Genomic DNA, 20,039 nt, shown 5'->3' on the forward strand with positions numbered 1-20,039 from the left:
TCAATTTATGCTTCTTTCTTTTTTGCTTCTAGGCCTAAAAAAAAAGTCCATTATGTTGGGGTGAGTGGGGAGAATTTAATTGTATTTCCGTTCAAAGAAGGTAATATGTGGTTTGCCGATTTGAAAGTAAATGTCAAGCTAGAGGATACGAGGTTTGTGTGTTAATAATAATATTCAGTCATACATATATAATTTTGACCGCGCAAACGTGCATAAAAGTGCAAAGAATCCACAGTTTGTTAAGAGTTGTTCCACGCTTGAGCAATGGCACAGAAATAGACTTTTAAGGTGCACTTAAAAGCCTTTAATTTTCTCAAAAAACAACATTGCGCTTTATAATCCAGTTTTATATATGGATTAATTCTGGTTGTTCTTAATGACCTCGAAGCGTTTTTGTGTGGTTCACGTTTTGTTTCGCTTGATGCGCCTTATAGTCTAGTGCGCTTTATAATCCAGTGTGCGCCTCATAGTCCGGGAAATACGGTACATATTTTTTTCTAAAGTACAAAAAGTGACAATTGACTGTGGCGCATTGATCAGTTTGAAAAATGCGATTTCATTTCTCAAAAAGATGATTCAAATATCTAATTCTACTTTTGGCTGCTATATAGTTGTGCAATTAGTTACCGTATTTTCCGCACTATAAGGCACACATAAAAGCCTCGAGTGCGCTTTATATATGAATTAATTCTGGTTGTGCTTACTGACCTCGAAGCGATTTTGTGTGGTACACTTTTTGTTTGGCTTAATGCGCCTTGTAAACCGCTTTATAATCCAGTGCGCTTTATAATCCAGTGCGCTTTATAATCCAGTGCGCTTTATAATCCAGTGCGCTTTATAGTCCAGAAAATACGGTAAGTGACTTCAAACTCGACAAGAGCTATAGCAGGATATTTACATGACATCACGTGCTTGGGCTTGTCATTTTATGGTCCAAACAGGCCACTGTAATAAACTAACAGGACGAGACCCCCTTCTGTGATATAATTAGACCTTCCAAAGAGTTCGTTAGCGATGACAGCGCTATTCGTTGACTTAATGATGACATAAATTGCTAATATGAGACACAAGAGGGCCATTTAGGCTGCCGAAATACGCTCTCCTTTAATACTCTGCTCTCGAACTGGACCCCAACGACTTTGAATTTTGAGCTCTTACCAGGCTGCGCGTGGGAGACTCGGACAAACTCCCGAAGCTGGAGCGACTCATCTGGGCCAGGGACGTGCCGTAGCGCAAGGCGGCGTAGATGGGATCCACGCGCGACCGATGGCTTTCTGAAACACATTTTATATATTTGTACGACACACGCAATGAGCTTTTAACGCAGAGTCTCCTGCACAAAGAGTTTACAATCACAAACAGCATAACATCCTAAAAAGTAGATTGAAGAGGTTAAAAACCAAAGTCGAGACACCAACTTCTCCTGCAGTTCATCATTGTGTAAGGCTTTCATATGGAAGTGAGACATTTTAGGTTCGAAAACGGCCAAAATTGGACACATTTGGGACATTTCAATCTGAACAATGGACAAAGCCAGGTTTGTTTTTAGCACAATGCATCGGGAGGGTTAGCGTGAGCCTCTAAACGCAGCAAACTATGAAAAACCAGGGCCTCGTCACAAAACACTTTCATTCAGCACGTGTAGTAGAGTTTAGTGCGGATCGTTACAGTTAGTAAATAGCACCCGAAATGAGCATGCGCGCTAACTTTCACTTCCTGTGACACACGCGACCCAAGCCTCATCCAACATTCAGCCCCTTTACACTATTCATAATGGCGGCACTTTGGGAGAGAAGCGCGCATCACAAACCACTGGAGTTGTGCCAACGCGAAACGACAACGCGAGTCTAAATATAACTGTAACACAATCAGTCTCAGAACCGGTGCGACCCACTTAAGAGCCGACGGCATCGAGACGTCGTCAAATTTCAGCGGCCTTTGATTTATTTATATTTGACTCGACACTCGGCGGGACTCGTGACTCGTGGCCGGGGCCCGATAGCCTAGTTGTGCGGGAGAAAAAAGGGAATGAGAAATGAAGATTAAATGTTGGAAATCTTCGCGGCGCGTCGAGAGCGGCGTTTTATGAGGGCGACGGCGGCGTTTGAAGCTATCAGAGGATTTTAAAGCACTGGGAAGAACACTTCTGTCGAAATGAAAACGAGGCGAGAGAAAAAAAGAAGATTGGTCCTTAGGGTCAGGACTGGAGTGTGTGGCGGAGAAAGATAGTGAGGGGGAAAAAGGATTACGATGTTTTTTTGGAGAGAATGGGACACGTTAAAGTGCAGAAACAATGAGAATCAAAACTCGCTTTAGTAGCCTACAATCACTGTGGCTGCTGCTACTTTCACCATTTATTATAATATATTTATTATTAAGTCATTCGCAACTATTAGCGTATCATGCTTGTAACTTTGACGCAGGACACGCTAGTTTATGTTTAGCTTGTTCATGTAGAAACCTTTTTTACTTGACCAGTAGTGTAGACTTGATTTGGTCCATTTCCAGTCCTGCTTTAGTCCTGGTAAAGTTGTGGGTTTTGTTTCAACTTCGATGCAGTGTGTGCAAGTCAATTTAGCCTTTTTAGAACTGTTATTAAACATTATTGATAACGTAACTACCGTATTTTCTGCACTTTTTTCATAGTTTTGTCCGGGGTGCAACTTATACTCCAGAGCGACTTATATGTGATATTATTCGTTATTTTCACACTGACAACCACAAGAGGGCGCTCTAGGCTCTAAGCGACGCAGAAGAAGAATCAGCACTTCCTCTACCTCCAGAGTTTGTGGAGTTGTTTAGAAGTGACACAGAGGAAGAAGAATTCAATGGATTTAGTGATTTGGGGTAAAACTGATGCTTTGGTAAACTTGTTAGCATGTTCTTTATGTTATAGTTATCTGAATAACTGTTAATATGTTACATTAACATACCAGACACTTACCACAGTTCTGTCTGTGCGTCATGTAGCTGAAGGTGTTAGCGTTAGCATAGAGTGGCAAATTGTAACACATTTTGAGTAATGCATATCTGCCTGCCTAAAGTCCCCAGAGTAGTAGAAGCTCCGTGTAAGCCATTCTTTGTATCTGCCAAATCAAATGACAGAAGCATGAATAATGAATGGCCCACCACTTACCTTGTACGCCTATTCACCCTGTTCTCTAATCTGATATTATTTTAAACTGCTTTTCAAGATGAAATGTCTGTTCTTGGTCTTGGATTTTATCACATAATTTTCCCTTATGCGACTTATACTCCAGAGTGACTTATATATGTTTTTTTTTTTTTTCTCTATTATGCATTTTTTGGCTGGTGCGACTTATAGTCCGGAAAATATGGTATCCATCACGTTGCTATTGTCCTTAAGTAAAAAAACGGGGTGTTCGCGCTCTAGGAACCTTTATCAGTTCGTGTCCCCATTTGATGCACATTTTGGTTCCCTTACAACACAAGTATGGGAAAAAATGTATAATTATTTTTCAGACTTAGACAAACTTCCACAAGAGAAATAAACATGGAAACAGTCGCATGCTTTATAGTATAGTCTATAGAATAGTTTGTTTGAGCTCTTTGTTACCCTTACAATCACTTAAATGTTTAAATGCACAACAAGCACTACACAGCTAACCCACACAACATTTTCCATAGTACACAATTAAGTTTTAGGTGTTCTTTGAATTTGAATCATTCCGTATTATCTTTAACGCACGCGGTTTTAAATCCCTCCAATCCATTCGCTTTTAATTTGTCTCCTGAAGCACCTCGCTAAACATAACACACAGGCAAACAGTACATAAACTGCACACTGTACACCAAACAGTACATAAACTGCACACTGTACACCAAACAGTACATAAAAAGCACACTGTACACCAAACAGTACATAAACTGCACACTGTACACCAAACAGTACATAAAAAGCACACTGTACACCAAACAGTACATAAACTGCACACTGTACACCAAACAGTACATAAAAAGCACACTGTACACCAAACAGTACATAAACTGCACACTGTACACCAAACAGTACATAAAAAGCACACTGTACACCAAACAGTACATAAACTGCACACTGTACACCAAACAGTACATAAAGTGCACACTGTACAGTACATAAAGTGCACACTGTACACCAAAATGTACATAAAGTGCACACTGTACACCAAACAGTACATAAAGTTCACACTGTACACCAAACAGTACATAAAGTTCACACTGTACACCAAACAGTACATAAAGTGCACACTGTACAGTACATAAAGTGCACACTGTACAGTACATAAAGTGCACACTGTACACCAAACAGTACATAAAGTGCACACTGTACAGTACATAAAGTGCACACTGTGCACCAAACAGTACATAAAGTACACACTGTACACCAAACAGTACATAAAGTGCACACTGTACACCAAACAGTACATAAAAAGCACACTGTACACCAAACAGTACATAAAGTGCACACTGTACAGTACATAAAGTGCACACTGTGCACCAAACAGTACATAAAGTACACACTGTACACCAAACAGTACATAAAGTGCACACTGTACACCAAACAGTACATAAAGTGCACACTGTACATGCACACTGTACACCAAACAGTACATAAAGTGCACACTGTACACCAAACAGTACATAAAGTGCACACTGTACACCAAACAGTACATAAAGTTCACACTGTACAGTACATAAAGTACACACTGTACACCAAACAGTACATAAAGTGCACACTGTACACCAAACAGTACATAAAGTTCACACTGTACACCAAACAGTACATAAAGTTCACACTGTACAGTACATAAAGTGCACACTGTACATGCACACTGTACACCAAACAGTACATAAAGGGCACACTGTACACCAAACAGTACATAAAGTGCACACTGTACATGCACACTGTACACCAAACAGTACATAAAGTGCACACTGTACACCAAACAGTACATAAAGTACACACTGTACACCAAACAGTACATAAAGTACACACTGTACACCAAACAGTACATAAAGTTCACACTGTACACCAAACAGTACATAAAGTGCACACTGTGGAGCCACTGATCAAAACCCATCCATTAAAACTAATCACAATAGTTCATTAAGTGTCCGTTACGACCTCATTCTCGGAAATCTGTCGCTCGATGTTCTCTGTGGGACTTTCTCTTGTCAAAATGAGTTTCGGAGATGGCACATTAAAGCGGCCATTACAAACAAAAGACCTCATCAAGGCGGCTGCTTATCGGAAATTACAGGTGAGCGAGCGATCAATCTAAAAAAATATTGCACTTGGAAATTAATATCGGCCAATTCCAACGCGTCTTCACATGAGGCCAGGGATTTGGGGCGGAGTCGAGATGTCCAGATGTCCCTGGCTCTTGCGGTGAGCGTGAGGTGATGCTGGAGATGCTAAACCCGATGCGTTTGTATTTTTTAATTTGCACGTGATAATTAAAACAACAACTTAGTTACACAAACTCCATTTTTGTGATGGATTTTTATTGTGTGTACATTAAATTTGCAGTAGTGAGGTAGGTTTTCTAATTAGTTTGAATCATTTGAGCTGCAGAGTGTGGCATAATAATCTCTTACATGTTATAAATCTTATGTTTTTAATTGTACGTATTCAATTTACGTATTCCTGATATGATTCTTTTCCGTACAGTTTGGTTCAAAATGATTTACTCTCACGTAAAAAGGTATTAATTTATTGCAGTATTTTTGAGGAGGCAAGATCATTTAAATATCCACAATGTCTAAGTAAAATCATTTAAATGCCCATAATGTGGAGGTAAAGGTAACTTGAATATTCATATATTGAAAAAATCTAAAATTTTCCCTTCTTTTATATTGTTGTTTTTGCTGTTTTATGTTTAAAAAAAAAAGAAGAAAAAAAGAAAGCTTAGCTCAAAAAGACTTTAAATCACATACTTTGGGGAAGCTGCTGTCCTTCAGGCTGCTGCTCTTCCTCTTTTTCTTTTTCTTTTTCCACTTCGCGCTTCACAGTTGGCAGTCGAGATGAAGACATTTCTAGATTTATTGTGACACACACGAGCAAAAAAAAAAAATGAATTTAAAAAAACATCAACATTTATTCCCTGTCCACCGAACATCCAGAATCAGATTTCTGGCGTTATTGGATCGATAAAATACAATGTACAACAGTCACATTCAACACAGCAATAATCCGATCTGATTATTGAGTTATCTGATTACTCCAGCAGTTAGTGGTCGATTCTTTTGTAGCGGACTGTGTGGACACCGACCTTGACAGGGCTGCACTTCTTTGACCACGGCCAGTTGGTCGTTGATGATCATCGGCGAGCTGAAGTTTCGCTTGAACGCGCCGGACTAATGGAGAGAAGAGGACAATTGTGAGTCGAATGCACTTTTCATTTCGCTTTCGGGCTAAAGTGAAGCGACGGCGAGCGGCGTCTGGACACGAACCAACGGCATCATCAGTGACATCAGCGGCCGTCACGAGGACAGATTTTAAGGCGATAAAATGAGCGATAACGTGTAGAACCTTAAAGGGGCGTGTGACAGGTTTGTACGATTTTATATTTTTGACTGTATTTGGTGTGTTTATACCTGTCGTACGTGTAAATTATAGTTTTACACTAATCGAGCAGCTATTTGCAGATTGAAAAATTTGTGGGAAATGAAAGGAAGTGACATCACATTAGGGACACTCATTCCAGTGAAAGTTTATGCAGAATTTACACAACTTTTTTGACTGTCTATACATTAATTCAATAAAATAAAGTCGCTCTCATATATATATATATATAACATATGATAACATTTTTATATTTTTTAGCAAAATATAACATAAAAATATATTTTTTCAACTGCATTTTAATTCAATGAGTCGTCCGACCTGTAGGGGGCACTTTAAGGCGTCATGGAAGAACTGGTCAGAAAGCAGCGTTTTAATATTCTGCCACTGTATAACGCAGTGAATTATGAGTATTAAATCTAAATAAGTTAGCTTTATGAATAATTGTTGTAATTGCCACAGTAAGTATCCTTCCAGACCATAATATCCCATTAAAGAGGCGTAAAACCTGCTCAGACTGCAGCTAAAGTTCACATTTCAGCTTTTTGTCGAGCGAACGTACGCCGCAAACACAACCATTTTTCCCAGTTTCAAGCTCGACTAAATAATAAAGACGTAGCTACAGAAAATCCACGATATTTTGAAATAATCTAGCGACAATAACTCAGATTCGACCGGTTTAACTCGCCCGATGCGCAGCTCCGTCCTGGCGCTAACACGTTTTACTCGCTCATTACAGCGTCCGTGCGGGAGTCTTTTTCTGCCTCTTTTGTCAGACATGCCAGTAATAAATGACTTTTACTGCCCCCCATCTGTGCCCCTGACCCCCGGCCCACTGACCCGGGCAGTTTATTACTCGGCGGGCACATTTTCACAGCTTTTCAAGACAAGATAATGCGACGCGATGAATTGGACGTGGCTGAACAAAAGGAAAGGTACTATACAGGCCGCCAGTCAATTTGACCCGATATTTCATGAACATTTTGGACGAAAACCTTTGGGAACAGTTGCAAATGAGCAAAACTGACTGCAAAACTTCACTCAAAAAAGTAAACACATTCAACTTTTTCCATCTAAAGTGAGTTATGCTAAGTAAATTAATACGGTTTAACGAATTAGCTTAAACAAAATGATGTGGCTCAAACATTAAAAACATTAAGATGACGGATGTAGATGTTGAATTATCTTTTTTCCCCCTTTCATTCAACTTGAACGGGAAAAAAAGAGCTAAACGCTGATGAGTGACGCATTTTTGAGAAACCGTAAAGTTACCAAAAGATACAATGACAGAGAAAATATCATATAAAATCAATAAAAACACGACTAAGCTAAAATCGTGAGCTGGACCAAACACTTTTTCATAAACGAGATACTTTAACTTCAGCTTGAGTATTTTTTGCTGCTGCATCTGTACTCAAACAAAGGGTGTCACTTTTCCGATGTATTGCCATGGAGACAAGCTGTAAGCGACAGACGAGTGACGGGTCGGATCTCCGGAGAGCCGAGTCCTTTTGTAATAAGAATGCACGTGTGATTGAATAAATGCAAGATGGCGGTTCAATGCCACAAACTATAACATCAACCGACTATTATTTTAGCGGTCGACTCGTTTTTGGCAAATAAACGAGCCAAGCGGTTATTTCTATGGCACATTGATCCTTTTCTAACGCATCATCGACCACAAACAAGTGGAAACATGGCGGGCAAACGCTTCACGTCAACTGTTTTCTACGAACAAAGCGTTTCACGGCGGGAAAAGTCATATCGTTATGTAATTTTTCACATTCAATCGAAGAACGCCGCCGACTTTTCGATTCAATGTCCGTTTGACGATCACACGATTATTTGATAGGGATCGATCGTACTAATCCAAAGCAAAGTAACGACATCGCCATGGAAACGAACGGACGGCGATCCCTTCACTAGAGACGTTACGGGACATAGTGCACTTTGAGGAGCTAATTGTTCTTTTTGGACTCTTGATTTGGCGTAAATGTTGCTCTCATCACAGCCAATTCCTCCCTCAAACTCCTTTATATTTTTATTTTTTATTTTATCTTTAATCTACATATGCTGCAAATAAAAATATATATTCCATAAGCAGTTCCGCAGCAGCTCTGTGTGTTTTTCTCCCCTCAAACCCCCGCGAGTATCTCTGAACGTCCCGGCTGACTGCTGATGTCCTCGCCGTTAAACTCGAGCGTCGAAAACACACACGGCCGCGAGGGAAAAGAGCATCGTCACGGCAACGCAGCTCCGCCCAGACCCAAACGTGCGCTTGCGTTTAGCTCCGGAGCCGCCGGGAGATTCAATGACTCGCTTTTATTGTTTGTTAGTTATTGTGGCGCCATCTGGTTGCTTTTTTTCACGGCCTTAACGTATAAATGTGTGAAAAACGGTGCATAAAAAGAGAAATAAAAGAGGCGAGTGAGGCCACAGGAAGTCCAGAATGTTCAGTTGTAGTGATTGTATTTCACTTGTTTATTGGGATTTTTTTAATGGTTTTATGATTTGGCTTTGATTCGATGGAACTGGTTTTAGGAAGATTAAATTGAGCTCTAATTGTACATTTTTCTATGTCGCTCTGTTTACAAAATGTGCTACGTAAATAAAGTGGATTTGGATTTGAAGTAAACGTGAATCAAATTGACCACAAAAGAGCATAAATATGACTTTTTAGCATTGATTGGGAAAGCACAGGTCGCCCTTGGAAAAGAGGCTTCAAACTCGATGTGTTATGGTCAAAAAAATAATAAAACATACAATACTAGAAAATCTGCAATGGCTGAAGCCATTGCTGGAGTGTCTGCGTCTCTCCCTCTCTCTCCCTCCCTCTCGCTCTCTCTCTCTTGAAGCGTTAAGGAGTTGAAACTGGCTAAATGAAAATCATGGAAAATATAATAATACAATTTTTTCACAATACAAGAACATATAGTGTCTGCGTGACATCACGCAGACACTCAATAACACGTTTCTTTCTCTATTATAGATATTTTTAATAGTTGCAATTAAAGACAACGTTTTAATTTTGCGTTTTTATCCATCTTCAATGCATCTCCACCTCTTTTAGTATGTGAAGTTTAGTTCAAGTGGCCTGTATTGAATAAACATAAATGCCATATTACATTATAATGCGGTTTACAGCGTACATAGAATAAGTCTTTATAGGATTTAAGCATTTACAGTATTAATGTGATCGTTTGTCCAATATAAACCGCACTTGACGTCGTTAAAGACTTCGATGCGCTATTTACCGTAACTTTTCTGGGAGCGTTATCGTCGCCTCCTTGTCTCCATGGAGATGTCATCGCTTTGCCTGAAATGTTCCGCAGTAAGGCTTTGCACTTATCATTCTTTTCATTTGATTTTACATTCCTACAGGAAAAGATGAATGCAAATATCGATCGAGTGTTTTACCGCTTGATAAAAGTGTGTTGTGACTGTGAGCAGGCTCGCCTCTCCGCAGATCCGACCCGTAATTGGCCCGGGCGGCGTCGTGTGCTAATTCAAGTGAGAGTTTAATGCCGAACTGTGGAACTTTACAGACGGAGCCTCCAAAATAGCAGTGTTTTGGACATTTTTTGAGTCGTGCCACACCTTTTTTAGTGGAAAACTGGTCAGGTGATATTGACAAAAATAACAATTTGATAATGATATTCAGACAGAATATCAATCATCAGAAAAAAAAAAAGTTAAACAAATGTGAATTGTCTGTATAAAAAAGTTTAGAGCGTCATTTTTATTGTTAATCAGCTCTTTTTGTCGACTTCTTTACGACAAACTTACATTTTGATATTCAAATAGTGCAAACCTTCAAAACAACAGTATATATTATCTAACAGTCGCCCATCTCTAAACCGCGGCACACAATCTACAAAACATCACAAAGTCAGACGTTTTAGTTCAAAAATATGTTCGTTTTTGGTAAGTGAGCTTAGAATGGTGAAGGATTTAATCAAATCAAGATGTGTTGGACTTAAACTGGACATTTTTTCAATACTCTTTTGCTTTGGTGATTCTGTGCGACATAAAACAATGATAAAACAACATATATAGAATCAAAAAGGGCATGCATTAAAGAAAAACCATTGACTAAAGGATAAAAAAAGGCTTACTATGTACACTATATTTACAGAAGCCGTGCAGAAAGTGAACAGTGCAGTGATTGAGTTGTAGTTAAAGGCACTAGAGAACTTACATTGTGCACCTTTAAATGTAAAACTAAAGTACGTGCATTCATACTGTTACTGGCGCTGAATCGTATCATCACATCAGTCCAAATCTCCCAGAATCCTCCGCTCCTGTGACACCTTTATTAAAAGTGTCTACGGGGGGGAACAGGGGGAACGCGGAGGTCAAACTAAAGTCGCTCCGGTTTGTTCGGCGGCGAAGCGTAATAATAAAAGCTGGAGAGGCATTAGAAGAAGAAGAAGAAGGACAAGGCCGAATGCACGCTCGTTTTAACGCCGCGGCGAGGTTATTAAGTCGGCGGCGGACCGAAACGACGGCTTCTGGCGGCGTTGACGTTTGACATTTGCACGCGTTTATGAGCTGCCAAAAACTTTAAAAACGCACAATGAAGAGTGGGAGAAGAGGGAAAACGTGATTTGTTTCAATGGCACGTTGGGGTTTTCGCTCACGATCGCCAGGAAACGATGTCGTGTTTTAGTTGTGTTTGTGTTGTTAGTACGGAGCAAATGTTTCCGGTCAAATCGAGGCACCACAAACAGTTTTTAACGCAAATAAAATGTTAAAATAAAGGAATTTCACACTGGGGTTTGATAAAAGCGAAAGTAAAACATTTGAAATATCGGCAGAAGTGAAGTAAACGACATTACGGTGGAATCGGTGGTGTTTCTGATTGTTTTTAGATTTTCCCTTTAGTAAAAAACAAAGACACATTGAGCAGCCGTGATCGCTTCGCACCGATGTTGTCGAATTAAATAAACGATTCGCAGATGGATCAAGTTTGTGAGCAGCTTTTACGAAATTGAACATTCTGAATATAAATAAAACGTAAAAGATAAAGTTGATGAGAGAAAAACAGCCGGATAAAAAGTCATTTACATTTAGGTGTATTTTTTTTAACTGTAGATTGAATTAAAATACTTAATTTTGCTGCTTTAGTCGTCACAATTGTTAGTTTTTAGTTCTTGCGATTATATTGTGACCTGAATTATCTTGACATCCTTACATGAGTGCGAAATGTACTGTTTTCACCTACCCCTCAGACACACCCACTTCCCTGCACTGACTTTTTATTACTTTTTTTAATACATGTACGTTTCAGAAATTGTTGTGTGGACATTTTTCAACAATAAAATAAAGTGAATTAAACTCCACTGTGTGTTTAATTGAGCTGTTTAACGGAAGTGAGTGGTTCAATTTCTATTATGAAGCTATTTTAGATCAATTTGTGGTTCACAGTGAACAACATATAAAATAATGATCTACTTAAGTCACACTTCTAGAAAAAAACAATATGTGTCCTCTAAAACTGCCTGTAAATGTCTTTAGGTTCAAGAATGGAACATTAAGTGGCCGAACTGTGACATTTTAGTGTAAAATATCATCTTATATACAATAGTTTGAATACATTGAAACTTTCTGTTATTTATCATGTTTTTATTTTTTTTTAACAATATCTACTCAATATTGTAATTTTGCATATCTTCAAAACAGCCAATGCAATATTGTACATTTTCCTGATATATTCCCCACCTCTAGTTGTGGGTCTTTGCAAAAAATAAAAAAGAGAAAAATAAAGCTATATATGTAATAAGTAAAATGTACTATAACAGAATCAAACTACATATTGGGTTCACTGTACACAGTAATAAATACTACTATGGGTAGTTTGAGTCCCGGACTGGTTGGACATGGTCTGTTTGGTAAAAAGCGTGGTTACCTTCCCGTAGCAGGGCAGCTGAGAGAGCTCAGAGGTGCACCACAGATGAGCCGCCATCTTACAGGTCCTGCACCGCAACGCCTGTTTGGAGTTTCCTGTGGACAGAGGGACAGCGTGAGAGACAGGACACAGAGGGACAGAGTGAGAGACGGGACACAGAGGGACAGCATGAGAGACAGAGTGAGAGACAGGACACAGAGGGACAGAGTGAGAGACAGGACACAGAGGGACAGCATGAGAGACAGAGTGAGAGACAGGACACAGAGGGACAACGTGAGAGACAGGACACAGCGGGACACAGAGGGACAGCGTGAGAGACAGAGTGAGAGACAGGACACAGAGGGACAGCGTGAGAGACAGGACACAGAGGGAATGAGTGAGAGACAGAGTGAGAGACAGGACACAGAGGGAATGAGTGAGAGACAGGACACAGAGGGACAGAGAGGGACAGGACACAGTGGGACACAGCAGGGACAGCGTGAGAGACAGAGTGAGAGACAGGACACAGAGGGACAGATTGAGAGACAGGACACAGAGGGACAGCGTGAGAGAAAGGACACAGAGGGACAGAGTGAGAGACAGGACACAGAGGGACAGAGTGAGAGACAGGACACAGAGGGACAGAGTGAGAGACAGGACACAGAGGGACAGAGAGGGACAGAACATAGAGGGACAGCGTGAGAGACAGAGTGAGAGACAGGACACAGAGGGACAGAGTGAGAGACAGGACACAGAGGGACAGCGTGAGAGACAGGACACAGAGGGACAGAGTGAGAGACAGGACACAGAGGGACAGAGAGGGACAGGATACAGCGGGACACAGAGGGACAGCGTGAGAGACAGAGTGAGGGACAGGACACAGAGGGACAGAGTGAGAGACAGGACACAGAAGGACAGAGTGAGAGACAGGACACAGAGGGACAACGTAAGAGACAGGACACAGAGGGACACAGAGGGACAGAGAGAGAGACAGGACAAAGTGGGACACAGTGGGACACAGAGGGATAGAGAGAGAGACAGGACAAAGTGGGACAGAGAGGGACAGAGAGAGAGACAGGACAAAGTGGGACACAGTGGGACACAGAGGGATAGAGAGAGAGACAGGACAAAGTGGGACAGAGTGGGACACATGATTCCTTTCTGATTGAAATGTTTCTGAGTGGACTTTTCTTCATTCAAAAGATACAGTATTTTGATTTGAATAACTTAAAGGACACATATTATACATGATTTGTATTGTTATCTTTAAACATGCTCTGGAGAACCATGTTTTAGAACTAATACTTTTTTAATATTGAAAAATAATAAAATCTGTATTTCTGCTGTTTCCCACAGAGCTAGTTCCCGTTAAGGGTGGTGACTGGAGCTGGACCTGTGACTTTGGGCCTTAAATCAAACGGGTAAATAATAAACAACAGGTCAGTCAGGTCAATGCAGGCCACGTGTACTGATCGTGATGAGACGGGAGAGAAATGAGTCTGGAGATGATTTATGGACTTAAAAACACAAAAGATTCTCAGAGCCACGTCACAAATGGAGGAAACATCACAGATCGGGGAAATTCAGGATGGAGTGTTTTTGATGCTCGGAGGAGAGGAATTTCCAACCGACATGAATGGAACTAAATGCTTCAAATCAATTAAATGTATTTTTGCAACGCCCGCAATCACAACAGCGGTTGCCTTGAAGGGTGAAAAGTTACTCCATGTACTTTTTTTGATGAGGGAACAGTGTCAGAACATGGTTACATTTTGCATATGTGTCCTTTAAGTCTTCTTTCATGCTTTGTTAAAAAAATGAAGGTGTAGTTATTATAAAGTGGCACCAAACATTTGACTATTGTTCAGTGCGCATGCTAGTCCTGACTCTGTGCACCAGCAGGAGGCCGGTCCATGTTTAGTCCTGACTCTGTGCACCAGCAGGAGGCCGGTCCATGTTTAGTCCTGACTCTGGCACCAGCAGGAGGCTGGTCCATGTTTAGTCCTGACTCTGGCACCAGCAGGAGGCCGGTCCATGTTTAGTCCTGACTCTGGCACCAGCAGGAGGCCGGTCCATGTTTAGTCCTGACTCTGGCACCAGCAGGAGGCCGGTCCATGTTTCGTCCTGACTCTTGCACCAGCAGGAGGCCGGTCCATGTTTAGTCCTGACTCTGGCACCAGCAGGAGGCCGGTCCATGTTTAGTCCTGACTCTGGCACCAGCAGGAGGCCGGTCCATGTTTAGTCCTGACTCTGGCACCAGCAGGAGGTCGGTGAAAACGTCTACTCCCTGTGTGGCTTTAATTGCGATGGTGGAGGACTGTTGCCGAGTAAACATCGCTGTGTAAATGCAATAAATTAAAGCCCTCTTGATCAATCGTTCTGCAGCGCTCGAGCGGCCGTCGCCATATGTCATATTGATTTGGCGTCACTCCTCCTCTTCGGCGTCATCAGAGACGGTAATATCGCCACTGTTTCTAAAAATACGATCGCTACTTAGCGTTCAATCTGCATCCTAATCGTTTCTCCTGGGGCCCGGCGGCACGTCTGCGAGGGTCTGCTTGATATCGTTTACATCGTTCATTTCCCTTCTGCGCAGCCGCCGCTTTCCATTTGTGAGCGCGCGACTCGTTTAACGTAGTGGACTTAAATGTGTTTCTCGCGTAACACGTCACCTGCTTCCCTCGTGTCCCTTTGTCACGGCAGATCGACCTCGTCCATTACGCCTCGTCTAAGTAAAGGCGGTGCTATTTTTAGTAAGACTGATTTGTTTGAAAGCTCGTTCCGTTTGGAGTCCACGTAATCCCCGTCAAATCACAAAATCCATTATGTTTGTTTATCATTTAAAAAAAAACGATACTTGGCTTTAATCGTCCAGAGATTGCGCGGCGCGTTGTGGATTGATGGTTCGAATAATATAGAAGAGAATTTCAGAAAACTGGTTAAATATTACACGATAGTCTCAATTTCTTCTTTTTGGCAAAGAAGTCCTGACCCTGGCACCAGCAGGAGGCCGGTCCATGTTTAGTCCTGACTCTGGCACCAGCAGGAGGCCGGTCCATGTTTAGTCCTGACTCTGGCACCAGCAGGAGGCCGGTCCATGTTTAGTCCTGACTCTGGCACCAGCAGGAGGCCGGTCCATGTTTAGTCCTGACTCTGGCACCAGCAGGAGGCCGGTCCATGTTTAGTCCTGACTCTGGCACCAGCAGGAGGCCGGTCCATGTTTAGTCCTGACTCTGGCACCAGCAGGAGGCCGGTCCCTGTCTGTAGCTACAGATGGAGATGGTTTGGAATAAAACCTTTTCTCTCCCACAAAGTCCAGAACAAACAGCCAGATGCGGCGTGTTAGTTTGAAGTAATAAAGTCTGAAATGTTCTTATCGCTCTTCAGTCCTGCTCTAACCCCCTCGTCTCCCGGCAGCTCTAATCTCAGCGTCCTTCTGTAAATATATTCATTAACCTTCCTCTGTGCATGTTCAAACCCCGTCTCTATCAGGAAACTGTATCTTTACGGATCGTCTGAAACACAATCATAAAACCTGGCACAACCTCTGGCCACATGAAGGTGTCTTTGGGGGCGGGGTTTACACGTTTCTCCCTGTGTTTTTGTTTATTTAAAGAACAAAAAAAAGATATGCAAACATGAAAAATCTAAAAGAAAAAAAGTGGCATAAATCAAAAGACATTCCACAAATCAATAAAAACTAAAACGCAACTTAACCCAAACAAATGTCCCACTTTAACCACCGTCTGTCAAATGTGTCCATTTTCAAGTTGAGTCCGAATAGGATTTTATACGTTTTTATAAGTCAGTCCAGTCCTTGACCGTCGGTGTGTTTTGTGTCATCCATGTTCTTTGTGATCAGGAGGATGCTCCAGAGAAACCTGCTGGTTGTGTCCTGAGGCCCAAATACAGTTACCCTGACACTTTTGAATGATAGAATTTAAAAAAACGAAGAAAAAGTGGATTTAGAGACACTGATTTGTAATATTAGTAAGCACTAAAACAGCTTTGTGGATTTTGATAATACTTACTATTCACTTAATTTCACTCTGGCAACCGCATTTCACATGTTGATTATTTTCACACTGACAACCACAAGAGGGCGCTCTAGGCTCTGAGCGACGCAGAAGAAGAATCTGCACTTCCTCTACCTCCAGAGTTTGTGGAGTTGTTTAGAAGTGACTCAGAGGAAGAAGAATTCAATGGATTTAGTGATTTGGGGTAAAACTGATGCTTTGGTAAACTTGTTAGCATGTTCTTTATGCTGTAGTTATCTGAATAACTGTTAATATGTTACGTTAACATACCAGACACTTACCACAGTTCTGTCTGTGCCTCATGTAGCTGAAGGTGTTAGCGTTAGCATACGTACACATATTCACCATGTTCTCTAATCTGTTATTATTTTAAATTGCATTTCAAGGTCAAATGTCTGTTCTTGGTCTTGGATTTTATCAAATAAAGTTCCCTCGAAAAATGTGACTTATACTCCAGTGCGACTTATTTGTTTTTTTCTTCTCTATTATGCATTTTTTGGCTAATGTGACTTATACTCCAGAAAATACGGTAGGAGAGAATACCATTGTTGTGATTCAGGCTGATTTTCCCCAAAACGCAGACTAAAATGAGCCCCACTTCAAACTGAAGCCGTTTCTAAACCTCTGGAGAACACACTAAACAAACACCTGGACTCTTTGTGACGCCGACACTCTGAAGTCCTGGATTCTATTGTCAGATTTAATCCGATGCACGGCGGGATATCAGATCGTGTCTAGATTTTCTTGGGTCAATATATGAAGAGGTAAAGCCGGCGTCTGGAGGGAAGAGCTGATTGTTCAGGCATATGTTGGGTTTTGACAATTCCTTTTTCAAAGCTTATTCCACTAAAAAACAACATTGTAATAAAGTAAAGAAGTGTGGGTGGAATGCTCTAAATACGACCAATGATTTTTTTAGATTTTTTATTATAAGGTCATTGTTTTAATTTGGTACAGACCTGATTTGACTGAAAATAAGTGATTTTTAGCTTTCTTTATCTATATTTCTACCTTCCCCAGGAGCTTATTTTTTTATCAGATTCTGGACAAAATGGAATAAAGGCAAAAAATGTCAGCCGGGTTGTGCCGCTGACATTTTGAAGGGTTGTAAACCTCAAAGCTTTTGTCAGAAATGCCCACGTCAGCTCCCGGGGACGTAAATGTGGTCCGCTTTTGGATTTCATACCTCTGCGTCACGAGACAGTTTTGAGCACGTCTTACAAAGTGAACAAAGAGAGCGGCGGTTGAACGTGCGCGTCTTTTACAACCTCCGATCCAGACACATTTACGCACTCGACACTTATTACGCCCCGCGCCGTCCGTGACATCATCCCCTTTGAGATTTCTATGGCCTTTGAAATATTTGTGCGAGTGCAATTTCTTTAAAGCAAATTGAATTTCCTCCTCTGATTGTGTTGTCGCGGCCGCTGAATCGAGCCGCGCTCTGAAAACAGTGTGTCGAAAGGACGTTTAGAGAAGCCATTTGCATAATAAGGGATGTTCGCTCCTAAAAATGGTTCTATGTTTGGGTCGATGTACAGACCGAGCCGCGGGACGAGGGGAGGAGCTTAAGTCTGCACGAGAACGGTTAACGGTTCTCCCAAAGACAAAATAAAGATAAATGTGACAAAAACAGCCAGAAAAAATAAAGTTCTTTACATTTAAGTCTATTTCTGGGCTGTATATTGAAAAAAAATCTTTGCTTCTAAAATAGTCACGGTTATTATTATTTTTGGTTCTTACAATTATATTTTGGCCTGAATAAATCACGATTATCGATTAACCGAATAATCTGGAGGTCCCTAGTTGAGACAAATATCTAATCTAATGTTGTTAGACATAGATAACTTCCATTCGCGAACCCAGATTGACATTCATCAATAATTTCATACAAAAATGTTAATTTGTTGAGAGAATATGAGTGTAAATAGTTCATTGTTAATTAAAGTTGTCATTTAATAAAGTCTTTGTTTTGCTTTAATATCAATTTAATCAACCTCTGTCATATTGTAGTTCTCTGGTGTCTAAACCTTTTTCACCAAGGGCCGCATTTTGAAACTTAAGGAGCAGAGGGCCACAGAAAACCCGACAATGTGGAATTTGTCGAATGACAAAAATTTTGCATTTGACATAGTTTCGATGAGCCTTTAATAACCTTTAATAAGACTTGGAACATTAATATTACGTTGGTATAACTTCAAAATGCTTGAATTTTTCCAATTTTCCAGTAAAAAGTTTGGATCATCTTAGCAGCAAGCCGGAGGGGTCTCAGGTCCACTTTTGGTCCCCAGGCCGTAGTTTGGACATGCTTGTTGTAGACGGAGGCTGCTCTTTAACAATGGATTCTTGGTTAGTTTAGTGTTAACTGAAGTCTGATATTTTTTTTTTTACTTTGTTTCTTTCAACATTGTTTCTTCTTTCAGGTTTCTCTCTTTTGCCGACTGTTCACCTCTTTTTATAACTGCTGTCCTAATTTTGTGTATTCTGTCTGATTACCAGTTTCTGCTTTTTCTAAGATGTTATATTGTTTTATTGCAGCTTTCTAAACTGCCTTTTTTCCAGGATTCTCCAGATATCACAGCGGTTTAGGTCTAAACGTTATCTGTGTCTCCAAAAGCCCCTTGTGGTCTTTGTGAGGCACAGTCAAGGGAAAGGTCACTCCAATCTCCCCCCAACATGAACTGAACATGAGAGAATATTCTGAGACGTTATTTAAAATTCTTGAAATAACGTTTTATTGTCTTTGCTGCCGTTATATCTGTGCACAAACAGTTGATGTTTAGCCTAGCTGTTTGAACCACCTGCACATTTACTTTCCTCCTTGAGCAAAGAGCGCTCCGTCAAGTGATAAACGCAGCTAATCCGTCAGCGCTCTTGTGTCGCGTTGATCCCATCCATCTTGTCACTCCACCGTCTCGTCAAGGCCAATCGAGCTCCATTTTTTGGTTCTGGAGTTGATTTGTTGACTTGCTGGTGTCGGGGGCAGTGCATAGTCACGTCGCCTTTGACCCCAGAGGAAGCACTTCCAGGAGGGGGATATCGCAGCTGTTGGCGGATTCTCTCCTTCGTCAGCGCACTGGAGGGAATACGTCTGCGTCCATGTATCCTTCATTAGCTGCTGTAACGCTCACACAGAAGCGTTCAAATTCCCCTCAGAGAAGAAGAGCCGGGGAGTTTGTGGTATAAAGATGTTCCTTTTCGGTGTTTGAGGTGCACAAATTAGCACCCGTACGTCGAGCAGCACCGGACGCCGTCTCGGTCCCCGGGAACACCGAAACATCAGGCGCTTTTATAGTATTTTTGTTTATCACTGCTGATCCCGAAGAAACACTTTAAATCGTCTTTTCTGACTGATGTTTTTGACAGACCAAAAGGGACTCGTGTTACTTGTACTTTTGCACTCCATGTGTGTCATGTTCTGTGTTTTATGGGCTAAAATAAAAAATTCAAATCAAATAAGAAAATTATCCCAATTTTTTAAAAGAAAGGAAAATATTGAACCCCAGAAGTATTGTTAGTTCTATCATTTACACTTTGAACAATAAGTCAT

At 41.0% G+C, this 20,039-nt stretch overlaps 1 protein-coding gene across 1 annotated transcript in view; it reads right to left on the reverse strand.

The window, feature by feature from the left end:
• LOC140358191 (SH3 and cysteine-rich domain-containing protein 2-like) overlaps window positions 1-20,039 on the reverse strand; it is a 79,827-nt gene that overhangs the window by 21,419 nt on the left and 38,369 nt on the right. Inside the window, exons 3-6 of the mRNA XM_072442878.1 lie at window positions 12,474-12,568; window positions 6,273-6,357; window positions 5,938-6,036; window positions 1,159-1,274 (exon numbers count right to left, since the gene is read on the reverse strand). Of these exons, the coding sequence (XP_072298979.1) occupies window positions 1,159-1,274; window positions 5,938-6,036; window positions 6,273-6,357; window positions 12,474-12,568 (395 nt within the window). The remainder of the gene's footprint in view (window positions 1-1,158; window positions 1,275-5,937; window positions 6,037-6,272; window positions 6,358-12,473; window positions 12,569-20,039) is intronic.

This window comes from Eucyclogobius newberryi, unplaced genomic scaffold (genome assembly GCF_026437365.1).
Source record: "Eucyclogobius newberryi isolate DKJ021-1_F unplaced genomic scaffold, fEucNew1.0.hap1 SCAF_13, whole genome shotgun sequence".
Taxonomy (NCBI): Eukaryota; Metazoa; Chordata; class Actinopteri; order Gobiiformes; family Gobiidae; genus Eucyclogobius; species Eucyclogobius newberryi.